General features: G+C 41.1%; 1 protein-coding gene across 1 annotated transcript in view; it reads right to left on the bottom strand.

The window, feature by feature from the left end:
• Nucleotides 1-423: 423 nt before the first annotated feature.
• The window catches only part of LOC137283846 (broad substrate specificity ATP-binding cassette transporter ABCG2-like), a 36,800-nt gene continuing 15,220 nt past the window's right edge, over nucleotides 424-22,003 (bottom strand). Inside the window, exons 9-18 of the mRNA XM_067815527.1 lie at nucleotides 17,450-17,510; nucleotides 16,079-16,187; nucleotides 15,878-15,943; nucleotides 14,872-14,954; nucleotides 6,070-6,162; nucleotides 5,732-5,856; nucleotides 5,082-5,236; nucleotides 4,897-4,986; nucleotides 3,646-3,707; nucleotides 424-782 (exon numbers count right to left, since the gene is read on the bottom strand). Of these exons, the coding sequence (XP_067671628.1) occupies nucleotides 632-782; nucleotides 3,646-3,707; nucleotides 4,897-4,986; nucleotides 5,082-5,236; nucleotides 5,732-5,856; nucleotides 6,070-6,162; nucleotides 14,872-14,954; nucleotides 15,878-15,943; nucleotides 16,079-16,187; nucleotides 17,450-17,510 (995 nt within the window). The 3' untranslated portion in view covers nucleotides 424-631. The remainder of the gene's footprint in view (nucleotides 783-3,645; nucleotides 3,708-4,896; nucleotides 4,987-5,081; nucleotides 5,237-5,731; nucleotides 5,857-6,069; nucleotides 6,163-14,871; nucleotides 14,955-15,877; nucleotides 15,944-16,078; nucleotides 16,188-17,449; nucleotides 17,511-22,003) is intronic.

The raw sequence follows: 22,003 nt of genomic DNA, 5'->3' as shown, positions 1-22,003 counted from the left end.
ACTGCAGGTGTTTCACTCCTGACAACCAGGTCATGACATAAGCTGGTAACTTTCACTCAAGGGAGCTAAACGTAAACAAAAATACATTCTGTAAAAGTGAATACAAATATCTCTAATTTTATTTCTGTATGCAGTTCAAAGAGGATTTGCTGAGAAAGGTGCATACAAGGGTTGACACTCCAATGTCAGGTATAACCAAATATCACATTACGCTTCCTAACAAACAATCTCAACTATTCATTCCACAAAGATGGAAGATAAACCAACCAGACTGACTATACAAAATTAACCAAATAATGTTGGAACAAACTGCTGAATAAACAAAGAAGCAAAAGACAAGAAAACTATATTCATGTGTTATATACTATACAGTTCCACTGATGAACCATTATTGTTGACAGCAGCATATCTGTCCCTGAGGAAAGTAAGATGAGGAGTTATGTCTGTCAGGTTATACGTGTCTTAAACAACATGCTTAGTCTTGTATGTTGCTGTATACTAAACCACTTAACCCCACATCAACACATGAAAATATATAAAAACTATACAGTCCTCTGATTAGGTCCACCCGTACATTTTAAGTGGAGCTTCTGTTTGTATTGCCACAAAGTTGCTCATTCTGGAAGCCGTATTATTTGAGCTTCTTGAGTCGACGCAGCTGTATATAGGACAGAATTAGAAAGACAAAGGCGATAGCTGCCAGTGCCACCTGGGGTACCCACAAGTCCCATGTTGTCTCGTAGGTGATACCTTGCTGACTGAGATACTCGTCCCCTGTTGTACTGTGTGAAGAGACACATCCATTGACATACATGTGATAAACATACACATTACCAGGTGAACAGGATATCCATGTTCAGCAGTTTAAAGAATTGAAAATTTCAACAATAAATTGTATATTTAGACTCATAGAAAATAAACTATCTCATGGTATGCACTTCTATCTCCTACTGCGCTCATGTCATGGAAACCTGCTGTATGCTAGGTTGAATAAAATCTTATGCCTCTCTCTTACCCCATCTCTCCACCACTCCCATTCCAGGACATGTCAGACATCCCTGTAAAGCGTGTGAAGTGTGTCATATAATAATCTATGATGAGGGGAAAGTCAGGTGGGAATCCACTGCATGAGATAGGATAAGCATTATAAATATACAGTTTCCAAATTTTCCCCAAATTTCCAAGTTATTAAACTTCTCCCATCTCAAAGTATGCATTTCTCCCACAGTTTGACGGTGGGCTGCTGAGTACTTTGTGTCGAACGTACTACAACATCATCTGCCTGAAGAAAGCAGTACCTCCTGATATGCATACTCCAGTACATGTGATGAGTTGCTTCTCAATGATAAACCCCTTGACTTACATGGCACAAAAACTCTTGGGAGAGGGCAGTCCTGAATCAATGTTGCTTCAACTATTGTTCAAGGCAAAAGGCTGTTGTTTGGCAAGTAAGTCCTGCCACCCTGCAGTTTCTCACAGACCTTAATCTGATCAGCCCCTGCTTCAAAACCATTCTCCACACACACGATGGAATGTGGTGAAACTTGCTTAACATTCAGTACCATTGAATCACTCCGAGATGAGAAAGGGCAATGTTGGGCGTGAAAGCATGGAGTCTTGAAGATCTGAGGATGCAGCTTCCACTCTGTTGTTGATGGCTGAGCTGACTGGGACAGCGAGTCTGCAATGACATTCTGCACCCCTGGGATATGCCTGAATGCTTCTGCGGGACAAGGAAAACTGGAGAGTAAAATACAATGAGTGTTGGGAGACGGGCTGAGCAATTCCACCATAAGGTTTGAATTGTTGCTCTCAGAACGGCTGACTGGGTTACGGGATATCTTCTTTGAACCAAGTGGAGCGTCAAGGGAGGGGAACCTACTAGAAAAAAATGAAATCTTCTGAAAAGTGTCAACAGAACGAATAGGTCATCCAGAACCCTCCATTTGTATGTATAAATGTAAAGTATTTTGCTGACTGCAGAAGTTCCTAGACGTGTACATGTGTTGATGTGAGTGAGTCACTGCTTGGAAGATCCTGCCACATGTGTCTGGTTGGACCGGATAGTGCTACGGGATCAGGTAAGTGTACAGATGCTTTTGGCACCTGAGATGGCTCAGGTAGGAGGGGTGACCTCGAAAATGATGATGACGAAAGTAGGTGCGGATTGTTGAGGAAGTAGAGCACTAGGTGTTGTTGTTGCAGAGGTATTCCATCTGTAGTTGTTGGAACTTCAGAAGTTCCACTGACATCCGTAGCTGAGCATCTTGCTTGACCTTGAAGCAGTCTTCTCAGAAGGACAGATTAAGGGGTACCCAATCCCTGAATGCTCTCAGATATGAGAAAAAATGGGCCACCTGATCCCAAACCAGCTGGAATTGTTCTCGCATCATGGCCATGCCTCCCCTCCCGATGTAGGCTTGTGATGTGAAGTCGTATGAGTGACCACCATAGCAACTGCCTTTGAGGCTGTGAGGATCATGTTGAACAGAGTCAATATTTTGCAGACTTCAGAATCCAGATGGGAGAATTCCTGATCCTCCACCATGAAAAGAGTGTAGGTACGCCGTTTAGTCCCCAACAACATGATATCATCATCATTGGGATGTAATCAGCGTAGAAGGTTGAACTGGGAAGTGGCCAACCATCCCTAACTTTCTGTAAAGTGTTAAAAGCATCATCCAATGATGCAGCCAAGGTGGGAAAGTGATCGTCAAATAATCATCGTGTTGTATGTCAAAGGAGGATAGCAGTTCTACTGGTGACCTGCTCCTTGGTAGTTTCAAATTATCAGCTATCCACATAAGAAGTTGTGATGTCTCACAGCATCTACACTGCCACTTGGAGCTCAGACTGCCATTCTGGATGATTGAGAGGTTATCATGAGAGCCACTGGACATGACTGGAAAGTGAAGTATGAAGCACAACCACTCAAGTGGGAGAATCCGCAGAATCAACATCATAGATTTTCACTTGTGTCCAAAAAATCCTCCTCTGCTGAGGGTGAAGAACGCCAAGCTGATATAAATGAAACATCTAGTTCACATTGTTTCGATGATAAGGGACCCTCGGATGGTCTCTGATGATCCCTGTCTGCCACTCGCCTGCTACCAACTCTGCGATAGGTAGTAAATGCATCATCATCTAAGTTAGCACAGCATGGGTTGCTGAAGGCTTATTCTATTCAGGGGTCTCTAGGAATGGGAACGTTGGAGAGCGATTGGGTGGGTGAGTCCAGAAGATTTCATTCAAATTAGCCTACAGCAAGTTTTCATGCAATGGCTTAAGTAGGAGAGTGAAGTACATAGTGTGAGATAGGATAGGATAAAAAATCTGGTTTTGATGGTAGACTGCCTTTTTCTACTATGATATGACTGTTCCCAGGGTAGGTGTTATATCACACTGGTCACACACTAGTCAGTTGGTGGGATTTGAAATTTACATACATTGCTGGAATATCGCTATCACAAGAAATATATTTTCATTACAAATAACTTCACAAAGTGAGGTGGATGTGACAAATGCCAAGTGCTTGTGACAAATCAAGCCTCAGTTACTTACATTTTAAGCTGGGAGACAGTTTGGGTACACTTACTTGTTCTACACAATCTAATGTTTTATAGATTCATAAAGTAATATACTCACCAAGTACCATTTGGCCCCATGTCACAGAAAACCTCACCAGAGAGCTCATTGATGCTGAGAGCCTGGAACAGCACACACAAAGTGATCATTGGACAAGGACTCAAGTGCACACAATGTGATCATTTAAAAAGGACTAAGGACACACAAAATTTCATCATTCAACAGGGACTCAAGTACACACAAAAAGATCATTCCACTGGACTCAAAATATGATCATTCAACAGGGACTCAAGTACACAAAATGTGACCATTTGACAGGGACTCAAGTTCATTAAAGGTGTTCTTTCGACAGGGACTCCAAATACACAAAATGTGATCATTCCACAGGACTCAAGGACTCAAAATGTGATCATCTGACAAGGACTCAAGTACACAAAATGTCATCATTCAATAGGCACTTGATCACATACAAAGTGATCATTCAACAGGACTCACGTACACAAAATGCCATCATTCGACATGGGCTCAAGTACACACAAGGTGATGATCAACTAAACATTCATCATTGTGCACTCATATGAGACAAACAACTAAACATAATTCATCATTGAAACAAGCACTCACATAAGACATTCAACTAAAGATAATTTAGCGGTGAGACAAACACTCACATTAGACAATAAATCAAACATCATTTAGCAGGGAGACAAACACTCACATCAGAATAAAAAATGAAACATCATTCATCCGGGAGAGAAGCACTCACATGATACAAGAAACTAAACACCATTCTACTGTCTCACCAAGGATGCGATGAACATCATGGTTAGGTTGAAACACACAGACAGGACTGAGTGTATGCAACAGCTTCACTTCAGGAGTGATGAACATCATGGTTAGGTTGAAACACACAGACAGGACTGAGTGTATGCAACAGTTTCACTTAAGGAGTGATGAACATCAATGTCAAGATGACCTGTATTCATGAGGTCCATGTATGCATTCAGATCAACACTATGGCTGGACTAGCTTGATTATGTGTGGTCCCTCTATACACGGGTATCCGCTGTGATCATGGGATCATCAGCGAGAATTGGAGGGAAACTGGCATGGACATCAAGTCATGTTCATTGTTTAAGGAAGGCCCTTAGGCAAGTGCCACACAAACACAACAACCATTGTGACAACAGTTGCCAGAGGTCTCTCGGCTCTACTGTGAAGAGTTGCCCTCTAGGTGACAAAACCTGGACAACATTAAACCTAGTGTTACTATCACTGCCTCTGAATACCACATATATTTATCATACTTACATCAAGACTGTATCTGAAGATACTGAACCACTTCAGCCACACCAACCAATCAGCAATGGAGCTCAGGTTCACCAACAGTCCACTGAACAACTGAAACATATCACAGGCAGTTTATTTTTCCAAATCCTCATTGAAAAACTGTAATGAAGAGTATCACCTTCCTGGCTTTTACTATGGATGCTCACCATCATAAATACATAGCACAGAGCGATGAGGAGGTTGGCAATGGCGAAGATGCGGACACTGGCACTGATGGCAAATGCTAATCCTGAGGCTGCCAGTGATGTTAAAAATAGGTCCAGCAAAAAGTAGAAGAAGTAGCTAGCGGCATTTCTTAGACCTGCAATGTAGAAAGCAGACTTGTCATAACATCTGACAGTGACAAAGTAGGGAGAGGACCTGTTGTAACCTCTGTATCATAGATGTTCTGACAGTGACAAAGTAGGGAGAGGGCCTGTCGTAACACCTGTATCATAGATGTTCTGACAGTGACAAAGTAGGGAGAGGGCCTGTCGTAACACCTGTGTGGTGGGTGTCTAGGTAGTGACAAGGTACGGAGACTCTTATGAGCAAGGTGTGTACAGCTATAAGTGGCATCAACTTCATCGTCATGCACTGCACATGCCCAAGCCTTTCTGCTCTCCCTTTCAGAAGTCAAATAGGTTTGCTCACTGCCACGTACCTGCATTACCTTCTTCTTGAAAACTTGTTCTTTGTGGCACTGCCAGTAAGTAATATCACAGACCCAATGCAGCTCATTGTCAATAAGGGTTATTTCAAACATTAGAATGAACACAGCACAAACACACCAAGGATCTGGTTGAGATGCACCCACCTATCATCCAGTAGACAATGGCGGTGAAAAAAGTTACTGGAACCAGCCTCATGGGAATGACATCACAGAAGACTTTAGCCAGGAAGTAGGCCGACACACGATAGAAGCCACTCACGTTCTCGTGCCTGTAATGGCAGAGTCATACTGTCAAACTTTGGGTCACTCGTTGAAAGGGAATTTAACTGTAATTGGGGTTCTATTCTTTGTGTTTGAAACCAAAATAAATATGAAAATATATACAGAACAGTCATCAGAACTATACTCCACAAATGACTTCACAGCCAGTAGAATTATAATGACTTTAAGCATCAAGGAAGCAAAATATCTTTTAAGCTTACATGAAAATAGCTCTCTCTTTGATGAAGAGCTCCACTGCGGACAAGTTGCCAAACATCTGGTTCATGATGATGAAGAAAAACGCCCCCACTCTGGAAGCAAACCAAACTCAACCGGTACAGACTAGCTTATTATTTACAAATGGAATAAGTATCCAAGACTGAAATGGATATTTACACATTCTGACATCTTTTTAGCAAAGTTGTAAATAAAATGACAGTTCTTACTCCGTGTACTTTGATAAATGTGAACAATAATTACACAATAATGAAACAGTCAACATATCTATATGGCAGGTCCAGTGTGAACACGATGAAGGATACTTTAATTAATGAAGTACAAAGTCATAATCATGTGGGTATAACACTTCACAGAGAATGTTAATGGAAAATACAAATCAATAAACAAATTCTCTAGAAAGTAAGTCCAAGAATATACTGCTTACGGAGAGCTACAAGTACAGACTGACCAGAAATGTTCCATTTTTGACTACAACTGTTATTACTCCAGAATTTGCATTTGGATGCCCCTGTATTCCATTACTCTAGAATTTGCATTTGGATGCCCTGAAAACTATTTGTGGGCAATTCGACAGCATATATGCCTTTATCTTACTGACACATAAATGCCACTGTCTGATTGGCTGAACACTCATCTATTACTTTCAAAGCATCCCGTGTACAAGCGAGGTGTATTGCAATATACCCTGCTGCCAATTGCAACTCATTCAGTACTTCATGTTTTTTTTTACCTCGAGTAACATCAAATGATGCATGATGCATGATGCACGATGCACGATGCACAGAAATTATATATGTTTTGCGAATGGAAATTGATGGAAGGGAGATAACTCTAAATCTGTTTTCCTTGTGTCGTCTGCAAAATCAAGCAATGACTCTTTCCAATAAGTAAGTATTGAAAAAAAATAAAATGTTCAAATGTAGTTTAAGTGAATAATAAGAAGGGGAATTACATTGCGGCAACTTTACTAAGACAATACCTATGGGAAATAACAGCAAGATGCAAGATTTGAATGGTTTGATTCACACAGGTTGGCTGAAGTATACGATCCGATAGCCATGCTTCAAACAGTTCAAAATTAACAATAAGGTGTCCAGTAAGATAAATACATTGTTCACTGGTCCCTCGGAGACCATGGGTTGAGATATCCTCAATGTTTGAGGGTGCATCAACCCATGCCCCCCGAGAGACCAGTCAACAATTCATAACACCATCTCTCAGTCCATACAGAGAGACAATACACACAAAGGAGGGATCTAACGGCAGATGAAACAACATTGGCAAGTCTCCTGATTCACCACCTCTCAGTCCATACAGAGAGACAATACACACAAAGGAGGAATCTAATGGCATATGAAACGACATAGGCAAGTCTCCTGACTCACCATCTCTCAGTCCATACAGAGAGACAGTACATACAAAGGAGGGATCTAATGGCAGATGAAACGACATAGGCAAGTCTCCTGACTCACCATCTCTCAGTCCATACAGAGAGACAATACACACAAAGGAGGGATCTAACAGCAGATGAAACAACATTGGCAAGTCTCCTGACTCACCATCTCTCAGTCCATACAGAGAGACAATACACACAAAGGAGGGATCTAATGGCAGATGAAACGACATAGGCAAGTCTCCTGACTCACCATCTCTCAGTCCATACAGAGAGACAGTACATACAAAGGAGGGATCTAATGGTAGATGAAACGACATAGGCAAGTCTCCTGACTCACCATCTCTCAGTCCATACAGAGAGACAATACACACAAAGGAGGGATCTAATGGCAGATGAAACGACATAGGCAAGTCTCCTGACTCACCATCTCTCAGTCCATACAGAGAGACAATACACACAAAGGAGGGATCTAATGGCAGATGAAACGACATAGGCAAGTCTCCTGACTCACCATCTCTCAGTCCATACAGAGAGACAGTACATACAAAGGAGGGATCTAATGGCAGATGAAACCACATAGGCAAGTCTCCTAACTCACCATCTCTCAGTCCATACAGAGAGACAATACACACAAAGGAGGGATCTAATGGCAGATGAAACGACATAGGCAAGTCTCCTGACTCACCACCTCTCAGTCCATACAGAGAGACAGTACATACAAAGGAGGGATCTAATGGCAGATGAAACGACATAGGCAAGTCTCCTAACTCACCCTCTCTCAGTCCATACAAAGAGACAATACACACAAAGGAGGGATCTAATGGCAGATGAAACGACATAGGCAAGTCTCCTGACTCACCATCTCTCAGTCCATACAGAGAGACAGTACATACAAAGGAGGGATCTAATGGCAGATGAAACGACATAGGCAAGTCTCCTGACTCACCATCTCTCAGTCCATACAGAGAGACAATACACACAAAGGAGGGATCTAACGGCAGATGAAACAACATTGGCAAGTCTCCTGACTCACCATCTCTGAGTCCATACAGAGAGACAATACACACAAAGGAGGGATCTAATGGTAGATGAAACGACATAGGCAAGTCTCCTGACTCACCATCTCTCAGTCCATACAGAGAGACAGTACATACAAAGGAGGGATCTAATGGTAGATGAAACGACATAGGCAAGTCTCCTGACTCACCATCTCTCAGTCCATACAGAGAGACAATACACACAAAGGAGGGATCTAATGGCAGATGAAACGACATAGGCAAGTCTCCTGACTCACCATCTCTCAGTCCATACAGAGAGACAGTACATACAAAGGAGGGATCTAATGGCAGATGAAACGACATAGGCAAGTCTCCTGACTCACCATCTCTCAGTCCATACAGAGAGACAGTACACACAAAGGAGGGATCTAACAGCAGATGAAACAACATTGGCAAGTCTCCTGACTCACCATCTCTCAGTCCATACAGAGAGACAATACACACAAAGGAGGGATCTAATGGCAGATGAAACGACATAGGCAAGTCTCCTGACTCACCATCTCTCAGTCCATACAGAGAGACAGTACATACAAAGGAGGGATCTAATGGCAGATGAAACAACATAGGCAACTCTCCTGACTCACCATCTCTCAGTCCATACAGAGAGACAGTACATACAAAGGAGGGATCTAATGGCAGATGAAACGACATAGGCAAGTCTCCTGACTCACCATCTCTCAGTCAATACAGAGAGACAATACACACAAAGGAGGGATCTAACGGCAGATGAAACAACATTGGCAAGTCTCCTGACTCACCATCTCTCAGTCCATACAGAGAGACAGTACATACAAAGGAGGGATCTAATGGTAGATGAAACGACATAGGCAAGTCTCCTGACTCACCATCTCTCAGTCCATACAGAGAGACAGTACATACAAAGGAGGGATCTAATGGTAGATGAAACGACATAGGCAAGTCTCCTGACTCACCATCTCTCAGTCCATACAGAGAGACAATACACACAAAGGAGGGATCTAATGGCAGATGAAACGACATAGGCAAGTCTCCTGACTCACCATCTCTCAGTCCATACAGAGAGACAATACACATAAGGGAGGGATCTAATGGCAGATGAAACAACATAGGCAAGTCTCCTGACTCACCATCTCTCAGTCCATACAGAGAGACAATACATACAAAGGAGGGATCCAATGGCAGATGAAACGACATAGGCAAGTCTCCTGACTCACCATCTCTCAGTCAATACAGAGAGACAATACACAGAAAGGAGGGATCTAACGGCAGATGAAACAACATTGGCAAGTCTCCTGACTCACCCTCTCTCAGTCCATACAAAGAGACAATACACACAAAGGAGGGATCTAATGGCAGATGAAACGACATAGGCAAGTCTCCTGACTCACCATCTCTCAGTCCATACAGAGAGACAGTACATACAAAGGAGGGATCTAATGGCAGATGAAACGACATAGGCAAGTCTCCTGACTCACCATCTCTCAGTCCATACAGAGAGACAATACACACAAAGGAGGGATCTAACGGCAGATGAAACAACATTGGCAAGTCTCCTGACTCACCATCTCTGAGTCCATACAGAGAGACAATACACACAAAGGAGGGATCTAATGGTAGATGAAACGACATAGGCAAGTCTCCTGACTCACCATCTCTCAGTCCATACAGAGAGACAGTACATACAAAGGAGGGATCTAATGGTAGATGAAACGACATAGGCAAGTCTCCTGACTCACCATCTCTCAGTCCATACAGAGAGACAATACACACAAAGGAGGGATCTAATGGCAGATGAAACGACATAGGCAAGTCTCCTGACTCACCATCTCTCAGTCCATACAGAGAGACAGTACATACAAAGGAGGGATCTAATGGCAGATGAAACGACATAGGCAAGTCTCCTGACTCACCATCTCTCAGTCCATACAGAGAGACAGTACACACAAAGTAGGGATCTAACAGCAGATGAAACAACATTGGCAAGTCTCCTGACTCACCATCTCTCAGTCCATACAGAGAGACAATACACACAAAGGAGGGATCTAATGGCAGATGAAACGACATAGGCAAGTCTCCTGACTCACCATCTCTCAGTCCATACAGAGAGACAGTACATACAAAGGAGGGATCTAATGGCAGATGAAACAACATAGGCAAGTCTCCTGACTCACCATCTCTCAGTCCATACAGAGAGACAGTACATACAAAGGAGGGATCTAATGGCAGATGAAACGACATAGGCAAGTCTCCTGACTCACCATCTCTCAGTCAATACAGAGAGACAATACACACAAAGGAGGGATCTAACGGCAGATGAAACAACATTGGCAAGTCTCCTGACTCACCATCTCTCAGTCCATACAGAGAGACAGTACATACAAAGGAGGGATCTAATGGTAGATGAAACGACATAGGCAAGTCTCCTGACTCACCATCTCTCAGTCCATACAGAGAGACAGTACATACAAAGGAGGGATCTAATGGTAGATGAAACGACATAGGCAAGTCTCCTGACTCACCATCTCTCAGTCCATACAGAGAGACAATACACACAAAGGAGGGATCTAATGGCAGATGAAACGACATAGGCAAGTCTCCTGACTCACCATCTCTCAGTCCATACAGAGAGACAATACACATAAGGGAGGGATCTAATGGCAGATGAAACAACATAGGCAAGTCTCCTGACTCACCATCTCTCAGTCCATACAGAGAGACAATACATACAAAGGAGGGATCCAATGGCAGATGAAACGACATAGGCAAGTCTCCTGACTCACCATCTCTCAGTCAATACAGAGAGACAATACACAGAAAGGAGGGATCTAACGGCAGATGAAACAACATTGGCAAGTCTCCTGACTCACCATCTCTCAGTCCATACAGAGAGACAATACACACAAAGGAGGGATCTAATGGTAGATGAAACGACATAGGCAAGTCTCCTAACTCACCATCTCTCAGTCCATACAGAGAGACAGTACATACAAAGGAGGGATCTAATGGCAGATGAAACGACATAGGCAAGTCTCCTGACTCACCATCTCTCAGTCCATACAGAGAGACAATACACACAAAGGAGGGATCTAATGGCAGATGAAACGACATAGGCAAGTCTCCCGACTCACCATCTCTCAGTCCATACAGAGAGACAATACACACAAAGGAGGGATCTAATGGCAGATGAAACGACATAGGCAAGTCTCCCGACTCACCATCTCTCAGTCCATACAGAGAGACAATACACACAAAGGAGGGATCTAATGGCAGATGAAACGACATAGGCAAGTCTCCTGACTCACCATCTCTCAGTCCATACAGAGAGACAGTACACACAAAGTAGGGATCTAACAGCAGATGAAACAACATTGGCAAGTCTCCTGACTCACCATCTCTCAGTCCATACAGAGAGACAATACACACAAAGGAGGGATCTAATGGCAGATGAAACGACATAGGCAAGTCTCCTGACTCACCATCTCTCAGTCCATACAGAGAGACAGTACATACAAAGGAGGGATCTAATGGCAGATGAAACAACATAGGCAAGTCTCCTGACTCACCATCTCTCAGTCCATACAGAGAGACAGTACATACAAAGGAGGGATCTAATGGCAGATGAAACGACATAGGCAAGTCTCCTGACTCACCATCTCTCAGTCAATACAGAGAGACAATACACACAAAGGAGGGATCTAACGGCAGATGAAACAACATTGGCAAGTCTCCTGACTCACCATCTCTCAGTCCATACAGAGAGACAGTACATACAAAGGAGGGATCTAATGGTAGATGAAACGACATAGGCAAGTCTCCTGACTCACCATCTCTCAGTCCATACAGAGAGACAGTACATACAAAGGAGGGATCTAATGGTAGATGAAACGACATAGGCAAGTCTCCTGACTCACCATCTCTCAGTCCATACAGAGAGACAATACACACAAAGGAGGGATCTAATGGCAGATGAAACGACATAGGCAAGTCTCCTGACTCACCATCTCTCAGTCCATACAGAGAGACAATACACATAAGGGAGGGATCTAATGGCAGATGAAACAACATAGGCAAGTCTCCTGACTCACCATCTCTCAGTCCATACAGAGAGACAATACATACAAAGGAGGGATCCAATGGCAGATGAAACGACATAGGCAAGTCTCCTGACTCACCATCTCTCAGTCAATACAGAGAGACAATACACAGAAAGGAGGGATCTAACGGCAGATGAAACAACATTGGCAAGTCTCCTGACTCACCATCTCTCAGTCCATACAGAGAGACAATACACACAAAGGAGGGATCTAATGGTAGATGAAACGACATAGGCAAGTCTCCTAACTCACCATCTCTCAGTCCATACAGAGAGACAGTACATACAAAGGAGGGATCTAATGGCAGATGAAACGACATAGGCAAGTCTCCTGACTCACCATCTCTCAGTCCATACAGAGAGACAATACACACAAAGGAGGGATCTAATGGCAGATGAAACGACATAGGCAAGTCTCCCGACTCACCATCTCTCAGTCCATACAGAGAGACAATACACACAAAGGAGGGATCTAATGGCAGATGAAACGACATAGGCAAGTCTCCCGACTCACCATCTCTCAGTCCATACAGAGAGACAATACACACAAAGGAGGGATCTAATGGCAGATGAAACGACATAGGCAAGTCTCCTGACTCACCATCTCTCAGTCCATACAGAGAGACAGTACATACAAAGGAGGGATCTAATGGCAGATGAAACGACATAGGCAAGTCTCCTGACTCACCATCTCTCAGTCCATACAGAGAGACAGTACATACAAAGGAGGGATCTAATGGCAGATGAAACGACATAGGCAAGTCTCCTAACTCACCATCTCTCAGTCCATACAGAGAGACAATACACACAAAGGAGGGATCTAATGGCAGATGAAACGACATAGGCAAGTCTCCTGACTCACCACCTCTCAGTCCATACAGAGAGACAGTACATACAAAGGAGGGATCTAATGGCAGATGAAACGCCATAGGCAAGTCTCCTAACTCACCATCTCTCAGTCCATACAGAGAGACAATACACACAAAGGAGGGATCTAATGGCAGATGAAACGACATAGGCAAGTCTCCTGACTCACCATCTCTCAGTCCATACAGAGAGACAGTACATACAAAGGAGGGATCTAATGGCAGATGAAATGACATAGGCACGTCTCCTGACTCACCATCTCTCAGTCAATGCAGAGAGACAATACACACAAACGAGGGATCTAACGGCAGACGAAACAACATTGGCAAGTCTCCTGACTCACCATCTCTCAGTCCATACAGAGAGACAATACATACAAAGGAGGGATGTAGTGGTAGATGAAACGACATAGGCAAGTCTCCTGACTCACCATCTCTCAGTCCATACAGAGAGACAGTACATACAAAGGAGGGATCTAATGGCAGATGAAACGACATAGGCAAGTCTCCTGACTAACCATCTCTCAGTCCATACAAAGAGACAATACACACAAAGGCGGGATCTAATGGCAGATGAAACAACATAGGCAAGTCTCCTGACTCACCATCTCTCAGTCCATACAGAGAGACAATACACATAAGGGAGGGATCTAATGGCAGATGAAACAACATAGGCAAGTCTCCTGACTCACCATCTCTCAGTCCATACAGAGACACAATACATACAAAGGAAGGATCTAATGGCAGATGAAACAACAGAGGCAACTCTCCTGACTCACCATCTCTCAGTCCATACAGAGAGACAATACACATAAGGGAGGGATCTAATGGCAGATGAAACAACATAGGCAACTCTCCTGACTCACCATCTCTCAGTCCATACAGAGAGACAATACACATAAGGGAGGGATCTAATGGCAGATGAAACAACATAGGCAAGTCTCCTGACTCACCATCTCTCAGTCCATACAGAGAGACAATACACACAAGGGAGGGATCTAATGGCAGATGAAACAACATAGGCAAGTCTCCTGACTCACCATCTCTCAGTCCATACAGAGAGACAGTACATACAAAGGAGGGATCTAACGGCAGATGAATCAACATTGGCAAGTCTCCTGACTCACCATCTCTCAGTCCATACAGAGAGACAGTACATACAAAGGAGGGATCTAATGGCAGATGAAACAACGGAGGCAAGTCTCCTGACTCACCATCTCTCAGTCCATACAGAGAGACAATACACACAAGGGAGGGATCTAATGGCAGATGAAACAACATTGGCAAGTCTCCTGACTAACCATCTCTCAGTCCATGCAGAGAGACAATACATACAAAGGAGGGATCTAATGGCAGATGAAACAACAGAGGCAAGTCTCCTGACTCAGCTGTTCTGAATCCCTGCTGATGCAGTGTTATCCACATCAAAGTAAATAGCACCAACAATTACTCCAAAGATTATCATTACGAACACCTGAAAACACAACAAAAATCATCTTGGGATGACAAAGAAACTGAACATATGTCAGGTTTTGGATTACATTTCCTTAGGTCAGTGCACATTCTAGTTATTTTATTGCACTGTGTCCCAGCCCTGATTTTTTTAAAGCCACTCCACACCTAATTGCACCAAATAAAGCCAGCCACCTAACCCACACAGCCAACATAACAAGCAGGGAAGTAGGACAACTGGTAGTCTAGACTGCGAACTTTGTGTACCCCTCTGATAAGTTGCCACAGCTCCCACAGCTGAAAGCAATGTTTATACAATGCCACTTAGAAAGTGGTCAAATGTAACATAGGTTATATATCAGCACACAAAGTCATGGTGGCTAAGTGGCTAAGCAGCTGACTTTGTGTGCTGGCAACTAGGTTGCAGACTCTGAGGGTGTGGGTTCAAATCCCGGATGGGACTTACCCAACTAAAGTACTAGAATCTGTATATGTTACATCTGACCATTTTCTAAATAGCACTGTAAAATCAAAACTTATAACACTTATAAAACTGACATGTATGGAAGTTCATAACTGTTCCCCTATTCGAACATTCCGACAGGCACACTTTATCACATTACTGACTTAAGAGTTACATAAACGAGTAACATAGTAAATGTTCTGCCCCTGTATTGCATGTTTAGATGATTGCAACTCTCTTACATATTAACATGGTCTCATAGAGGTCTCACATTGCTTGGTGGAATTGGCACGGATCATAGAGATGAGCCCCTCAGGAGAAACCCGAGAACAGATTAAGGGGGACTTTGGACTTGAAGCCAAGATCACAAAATCATTCTTTTTGTGCTTTACCTTCCAATAGAGCTGCCAGGTGACATTATCTTATATATAACCCTTCTTGATGCCTTGAAAATATACCAAAATATATAATAAGGCTTTCACCTGCAATATGGATGTCTGGGGATTTCGGATGATATTTCTTATTGTTCTTCCCGAGACAACCATCAGCTGAAACATTAAGATCATTTAATAATTCTGTTTCTCATTTCAATCAATCATTTGTCATCAGAATATAAAAACACCAAGAAAAAAGTGTAAAATATACTCATTTATACAAAGCAAAATAAGGTTTGTAATCTGTACCTGATTGAAGAAAGACGTTGCATATGGCACTCGTGGCATCCGAACAATTGTGCCGTTCTCATCATCCTTCACATACTTGTCATAGATCTCCGTGACCTCATTCATCAGTCTGGAATAATGATGCATTAGTTAGGCCTGGTGAACGTTATTTGCACCTAGAAGCTGTTCAGTGAGCGAGATAATGGGACAGGGTGACTGAACTATCTGCCTTGAAACTTGAAATTCAGCTACCATTGTCATTTATGTTGCCAACATTTCATTGCCATTACGACATAAAGCCAACCTAAGTTATAATTCCACTATCTACTTGTACAGCCTATTACAGCAAGTATTCAAGTGGGCCCCAGCTCCATTTCTGAATCTCCATTCTCACCATATGACACACAACAATCATATTGCAGACCCTGACTGGCATTATTGTGGACAAAGATGTCTTGTAACAAATGTTATGTTGGGGATAGTATTAGTGTGCTGGTGATCAGATGCTTGACCCTGAGGGTTAGGGTTCAAATCCCAGACGGGTCTCAACCCAACAAAAGTAGTAGAATTTGTTCTCCACTGAGAGAGTGTCCCAAATATAACGTTACATCCTCCGAACACATGGACGATAATGTTAGGTCACATTGTGTGGATGCCATCAGTGATTTCTTACTCCAAGTTGCTAGCGGCTCTACACTTTCCTTTCCTTTAGTGCAGATCTCAATCCCATAAAGGATGTTTGGTACATTATGTGTTGCACAATATGCCACAGAAATCCTGACCCAATACATTGGAACAAGCCCTACATGAAAAAGGGAATGGAATACCTAAACACCTCATAGATGTGAGAGGGGAGGAGGGTGAGGGAGGTTATTGTAGTTGGCAGAGGTTACACCAGATATTGAAATTGTACTTGGTTGTTAATACTTATGTGGTTTCCTATGAGGCTTTAATGAAAGAATCTTGAGAAAGACTGCCTGTGCTAAAGTCATGCGACCACAGTTATCAGCACTATAAAATCAGTGGTTTGTCATGTTTGTTTCTAGGAATACACTTTCCTTAGTCATTATTTCAGCATTTAGATTTACCATCCAATTATTCCTCACTATCTAAACATTCCCTGAGGCCACATTTATAGAAAAATTTATTAAACCGAGATTTGGATAAGTTCCTGAGCCATATTCTATGGTAACAAACTGATAGTATAAAATGATGTGCGTTTTGCGATACTTTTCCAGGTGTGTATTTCACACATTGGATAATGCATAAGATAACAGACTAAACCTTGGAATAAAACCTCTGTCATAAACAAATAAATCTTCATTACTGTTTGTATCAGTATGTATTGTAACATTGTTCAGATGTTATTCAATAGTACTGCAATATGCTTACTTGTCATGCCACTGTGACTGTCTAAAATTCTCTACAAGAGTTTCCTGAAGATTCTTGCTTTCTGAAAAAAAGTAAGTTTACATTGAATATGAGAATACTAAGAGTTCTTGCCGCATGAAGGAGTTAAACCATGCATCATTTGCTATAGTCAGCACTGAATGGTGCAACAAGTGAAAATAACTTGACTACAGGTCAAATAGAGAACTAAACAAGTGACACAGAAAAGGGCAGACAACGCTGTTGTGACAGCTTTGAAAAAACGGTGCATGTGTGGAGATGTGGGTGCATGTGTGGGTGCATATACATAATTGTGCAATGGTCGACACTTAGGTTTGTTGGACTGACTGACAACTAATATCAGTTACAATACATTTTAAGGTTAAATGTTTAATTTACCACAGTCACATTTATCCGCAATACAATAATAATAACAACAAAATTTCAGCACACATTAATAAAAGTTCTGAATGATATTATTTACCAATAAAACAAAGGAATTCCAGGACTCTATACAAGAATACAACCAATGGGCATTTTACCAATGGTTTCCAAGCTTGATTGGGTACTTAGTATCAGTATTTTCATTACCTAGTTCATTCTGGTATTTATGTATTCTTTATTACTGTCATATTGTTGATAGTGTAAATCCTTTCATTTGGCTGACAGCATCTGATACACATTTTTAAGTTGTTTATTAATTACACACATTTATTTTATTCAAATCGTAACAGTAATAATTAATGCATATATTATCCTCAGACAATTGCAAAATTTGCTTTTTTTTAAAAGAAAAACCCAAACTCTTTCCTATTTAACACAAAGACCCAGATCCAGGATTATAGCAGTTATGTTTGAATTGGAATGTCATTTTCAGTTATGTTTGAAATGGAATGTCATATTCAATGCAGTGGCAAGTTATTGGAACCCCATTTTGAAGCACACTACCAAAAAGTGGGAGGCTTGTGCCGACTGGAATCCCTTGGATTCAAACTCAAACACTGAAGTAAGCTGATGTTAACAGATAAAGTTACCTGGCAACACAAGAAAAAGACTCAGCACCATCATTAATCATCAATAATGTAAGCTATGCAGTAGGCTGGCCCTGTGGTTGTAGAGAGTTACACCCCTTGGCTATGTCGATCCAACAGTTTGGGGTTCATACCCCATTTTCTGGGATAGTGTCATGCTTTAACCAGTAAGTGTCACTTGAGTTTTAATGTCTTCAATCTGCTCTTTTTTTAAACTTAAGACTGTAGTAATTGTTTTTTCTTTTTTTTCTAATAATTTATTCATTTCAGTGAGGCAGTTACATAGTTAAATCTTCAAACAAGAATATGGATGTACAAGAGATTTGTAACAATAATTGCACCATGTGTTACCCAAATCATATGAGCTATATTCATTTCAGAAAGGCTGTTACACAAATGCAATTCGCATTATGTGTGAATATAGATGTATGAGGATGCTATAGCGCTACTGGCATAATATATTTTAAAACGTGTAGACAGTCTTCATTTCGGCGAGGCGGTTACGTAATTACCTCAGTAATTGTATGGGAATATAGGTGTGCATAGGTATTGACATGGTATTAGCATAATATATTTCTATTTCATAATGGCTTTGTATACATATTCAAATAAAATACATTCAATACGTGAAAAGCAGTTCTCAAAATGTCCACAGTGAAAAGGTACATTCAGGCTACATGTTTATGTAATAATATAGTGTAATATAGGTGTGGCCAACATAACATTAACATGGCAGGTACACTGGGTAAAAAGTTACATCAGACATTAGCACTGTTTACATATCCAAGATACATGCGGAGGGCAATATATACTGCACACTAGAAACAAATTGCTATGTACATCAAATAGCAGTGTTAACTCTGTGGGCCATTTTTGCTGGAAATTCGTCATAGTGTTATTTTTCCTGGCTATGTATCTTTTTAACTCGCACAAAAAATTGTCAAGAGTAAGCTTTCTCTCAGTTATACTAGCTAGGTATATGAACCGTTTTCCAGCAAGAATGATATTATTAACAAAAGGGTAGCCAGTGTTAATCCCTAATAATATTACAAAATCTGTGAATAAAATGTTAATATTAACAGTATTCTTAATATAGAGACTTTAGTCATTCGAAAAGGTCCGAACAATATCACAAGATGCAAACACGTGTACAATGTTTTCAGATTCTCTTTCACAGAATGTACAGCAGTTATTATCTATTACAGTATGTTCGTTTTTATCAGTTCTTTCAGGTATAGATAACTTTAGGAATAAATCTATACTGAAGAGGTAACAGTTTAATGTCTTTTGTACACTTTCTATAGTTTAGAAAAATAGTGTACCAGGATGTATAAATATTTGTTAAAATTTCCCATTTCTTGCAAACTTCAGGCAATTTATCTGTTCTAATCAACTTATCATAAAGGATTCTGCAACCTTTGAAGGGTGTAAGCAACATTAAAATCACTTCATTGATACCAAGATTTTGGTTTCCGACTTTATGATTGCTTTTGTAGTTCTCCAAGTCCAGGGAATATTTTTCAATAGTCTATTACAATCTAAAAAGGTACCCTTAACTGGGAATCTAGCTTTAAATTCACTAAATGATAGAAACCTGTCAGAGTTACAAATATCTTTGATCTCGGTAACACCCATTTTAAACCAGTTATAAATCAAAAAAGAGGAGACTGCAAACTGATGGTTCAGCCATAGTGGTTCATAAAGTATTTTCTGAAAATCATCTGGATTAATTTTGAAAGAAGATCTGTATTTCTTCCATGCCTGAAAAACATCTTTCCAATATGGGTTATCCACTTTCATGAACTGATCAATATTAGGAATGTTGCAGGGGTTGTTACAGTTAGCTCTAGATAAAGATCTTGTTAGGGTGGCTACTTTGAGTGAGTCAATAAAAGAGGTAATATCTGTCATCCTAATTCCTCCTTCCTTATAGTCTTTTTTCAGTGTTACTCTCCTTATTGTATCTGGCTTTCCGTTCCATGCAAAAGAGAAGAACCTTTGTTCCAAGTCTTTAATAAATGTTTCTGGTGGATTAAGTAGAGCCGAAAATATATGTACCAGAGACGAGAGAGCTAGAGTTTTTATAACAGTAATTTTCCCCATAAGAGTCAACTTCGTTCTTTGCCAGTATCCTAAAATCTTCAAAATTGAAGTAAGTCTTTTTCTAGTATAGATCCTTCAGGTTGGCATTCAGAAATATACCCAAAACCTCAAAATTTTCAGAAACCCAGTCTCAATATAATTTCTTTCGTTTGAGGCACGAATTAGAATGAAATTTCTTTCTCCTAGCATCGGAAGATACAACAAAGGGAAGTAATGCTATAGGTATGGGGGCGCTCTGGTAGGTATAAAAGGGAGGGAAATTTGAATTAGATTATTCTCAGCTGCAGTGCACTAGCGGTCAGTTTTGATGTGTCCTGTATGTTATGTGATGTTTATGTGAGTGGATATATACACTGTCTGTATATATGCATGCGGTCTATACTGAATGTTTAATTCTCGTGTCATGTTACAGACCGATGACTGGCACTGTTGAGTGGGACGGACATGTCCAGGCTGGCGAGCCGTTAGAATACGTGAGTCATCGGGGAGCATTTGCCATGAGCTGTCCAACATGTAACCTTGAGATGTTGTGTGCAGATTTGAAGCTGATTCTGTGATGTGATGAGACGACACGTTATCTAAGTCTAAATGAATGTACTCTGGTATAATTGTAGCAATTACATAATTATTCGGTTACGAATAAACTGTGGTCTCAGTTTGTGCACCGTACAGCATGCAGATGATATCCTTACTGTTGACCACAGACCCTAGCCATATTGCTTTAGTCTTTTCCACCTTAATTTTCAAACCTGAAATTTTATAAAATAGAGACAGCGCGTCTTTAGCAGCCTTGAGACTAGTATCAATGCCATCCAAGAATAGTTGAGTATCGTCTGCGTATTGACCTAATTTATATTCCTTACAATTCAACACAATACCCTTGATATCTCTGTTCTCATGAATCATAATGCCTAAAATTTCAGCAACAAAGAGCAAGAGGTATGGTGAAATTGGATCACCTTGACAACAGCCTCTTGAGTTAGAAAAGAAGTCTGATAGGTGGCCGTTTTGAATGACACATGACGTCGCGTTACTTGTAAAAGAGTGATCCATTTTAGTCTATTTGTGCCAAATCTAAACTTTTTTACGACAGCATTGAAACAGTATTAATTAATAGCAAAAGACCTTTCATATTTTGTTTTCCTGTCTCAAAAATGGTGTCATACAGAAGTCTTATATTTTCGCTAATGCATCTACCTGGAATAAAACCAGTCTGGTTTTCTTGTATTAAATAGTCTAGCGTACATTTCAGTCTATTAGTGATACAAGCACTAATCAATTTATACACAGAGTTTAGAAGGGATATAGGGCGCCAATTTTTTAGCAGTTTTCTATCCTTACCTTGCTTAGGTATGCAGGTTATTATTCCCCTGTTCAAGGTTTAAGATAAATGGTTATTTTTAAATGTTTGATGTATATAATG

This window comes from Haliotis asinina, chromosome 5 (genome assembly GCF_037392515.1).
Source record: "Haliotis asinina isolate JCU_RB_2024 chromosome 5, JCU_Hal_asi_v2, whole genome shotgun sequence".
Classification (NCBI taxonomy): Eukaryota; Metazoa; Mollusca; class Gastropoda; order Lepetellida; family Haliotidae; genus Haliotis; species Haliotis asinina.
This window is presented reverse-complemented; position numbering and strand designations above follow the sequence as displayed.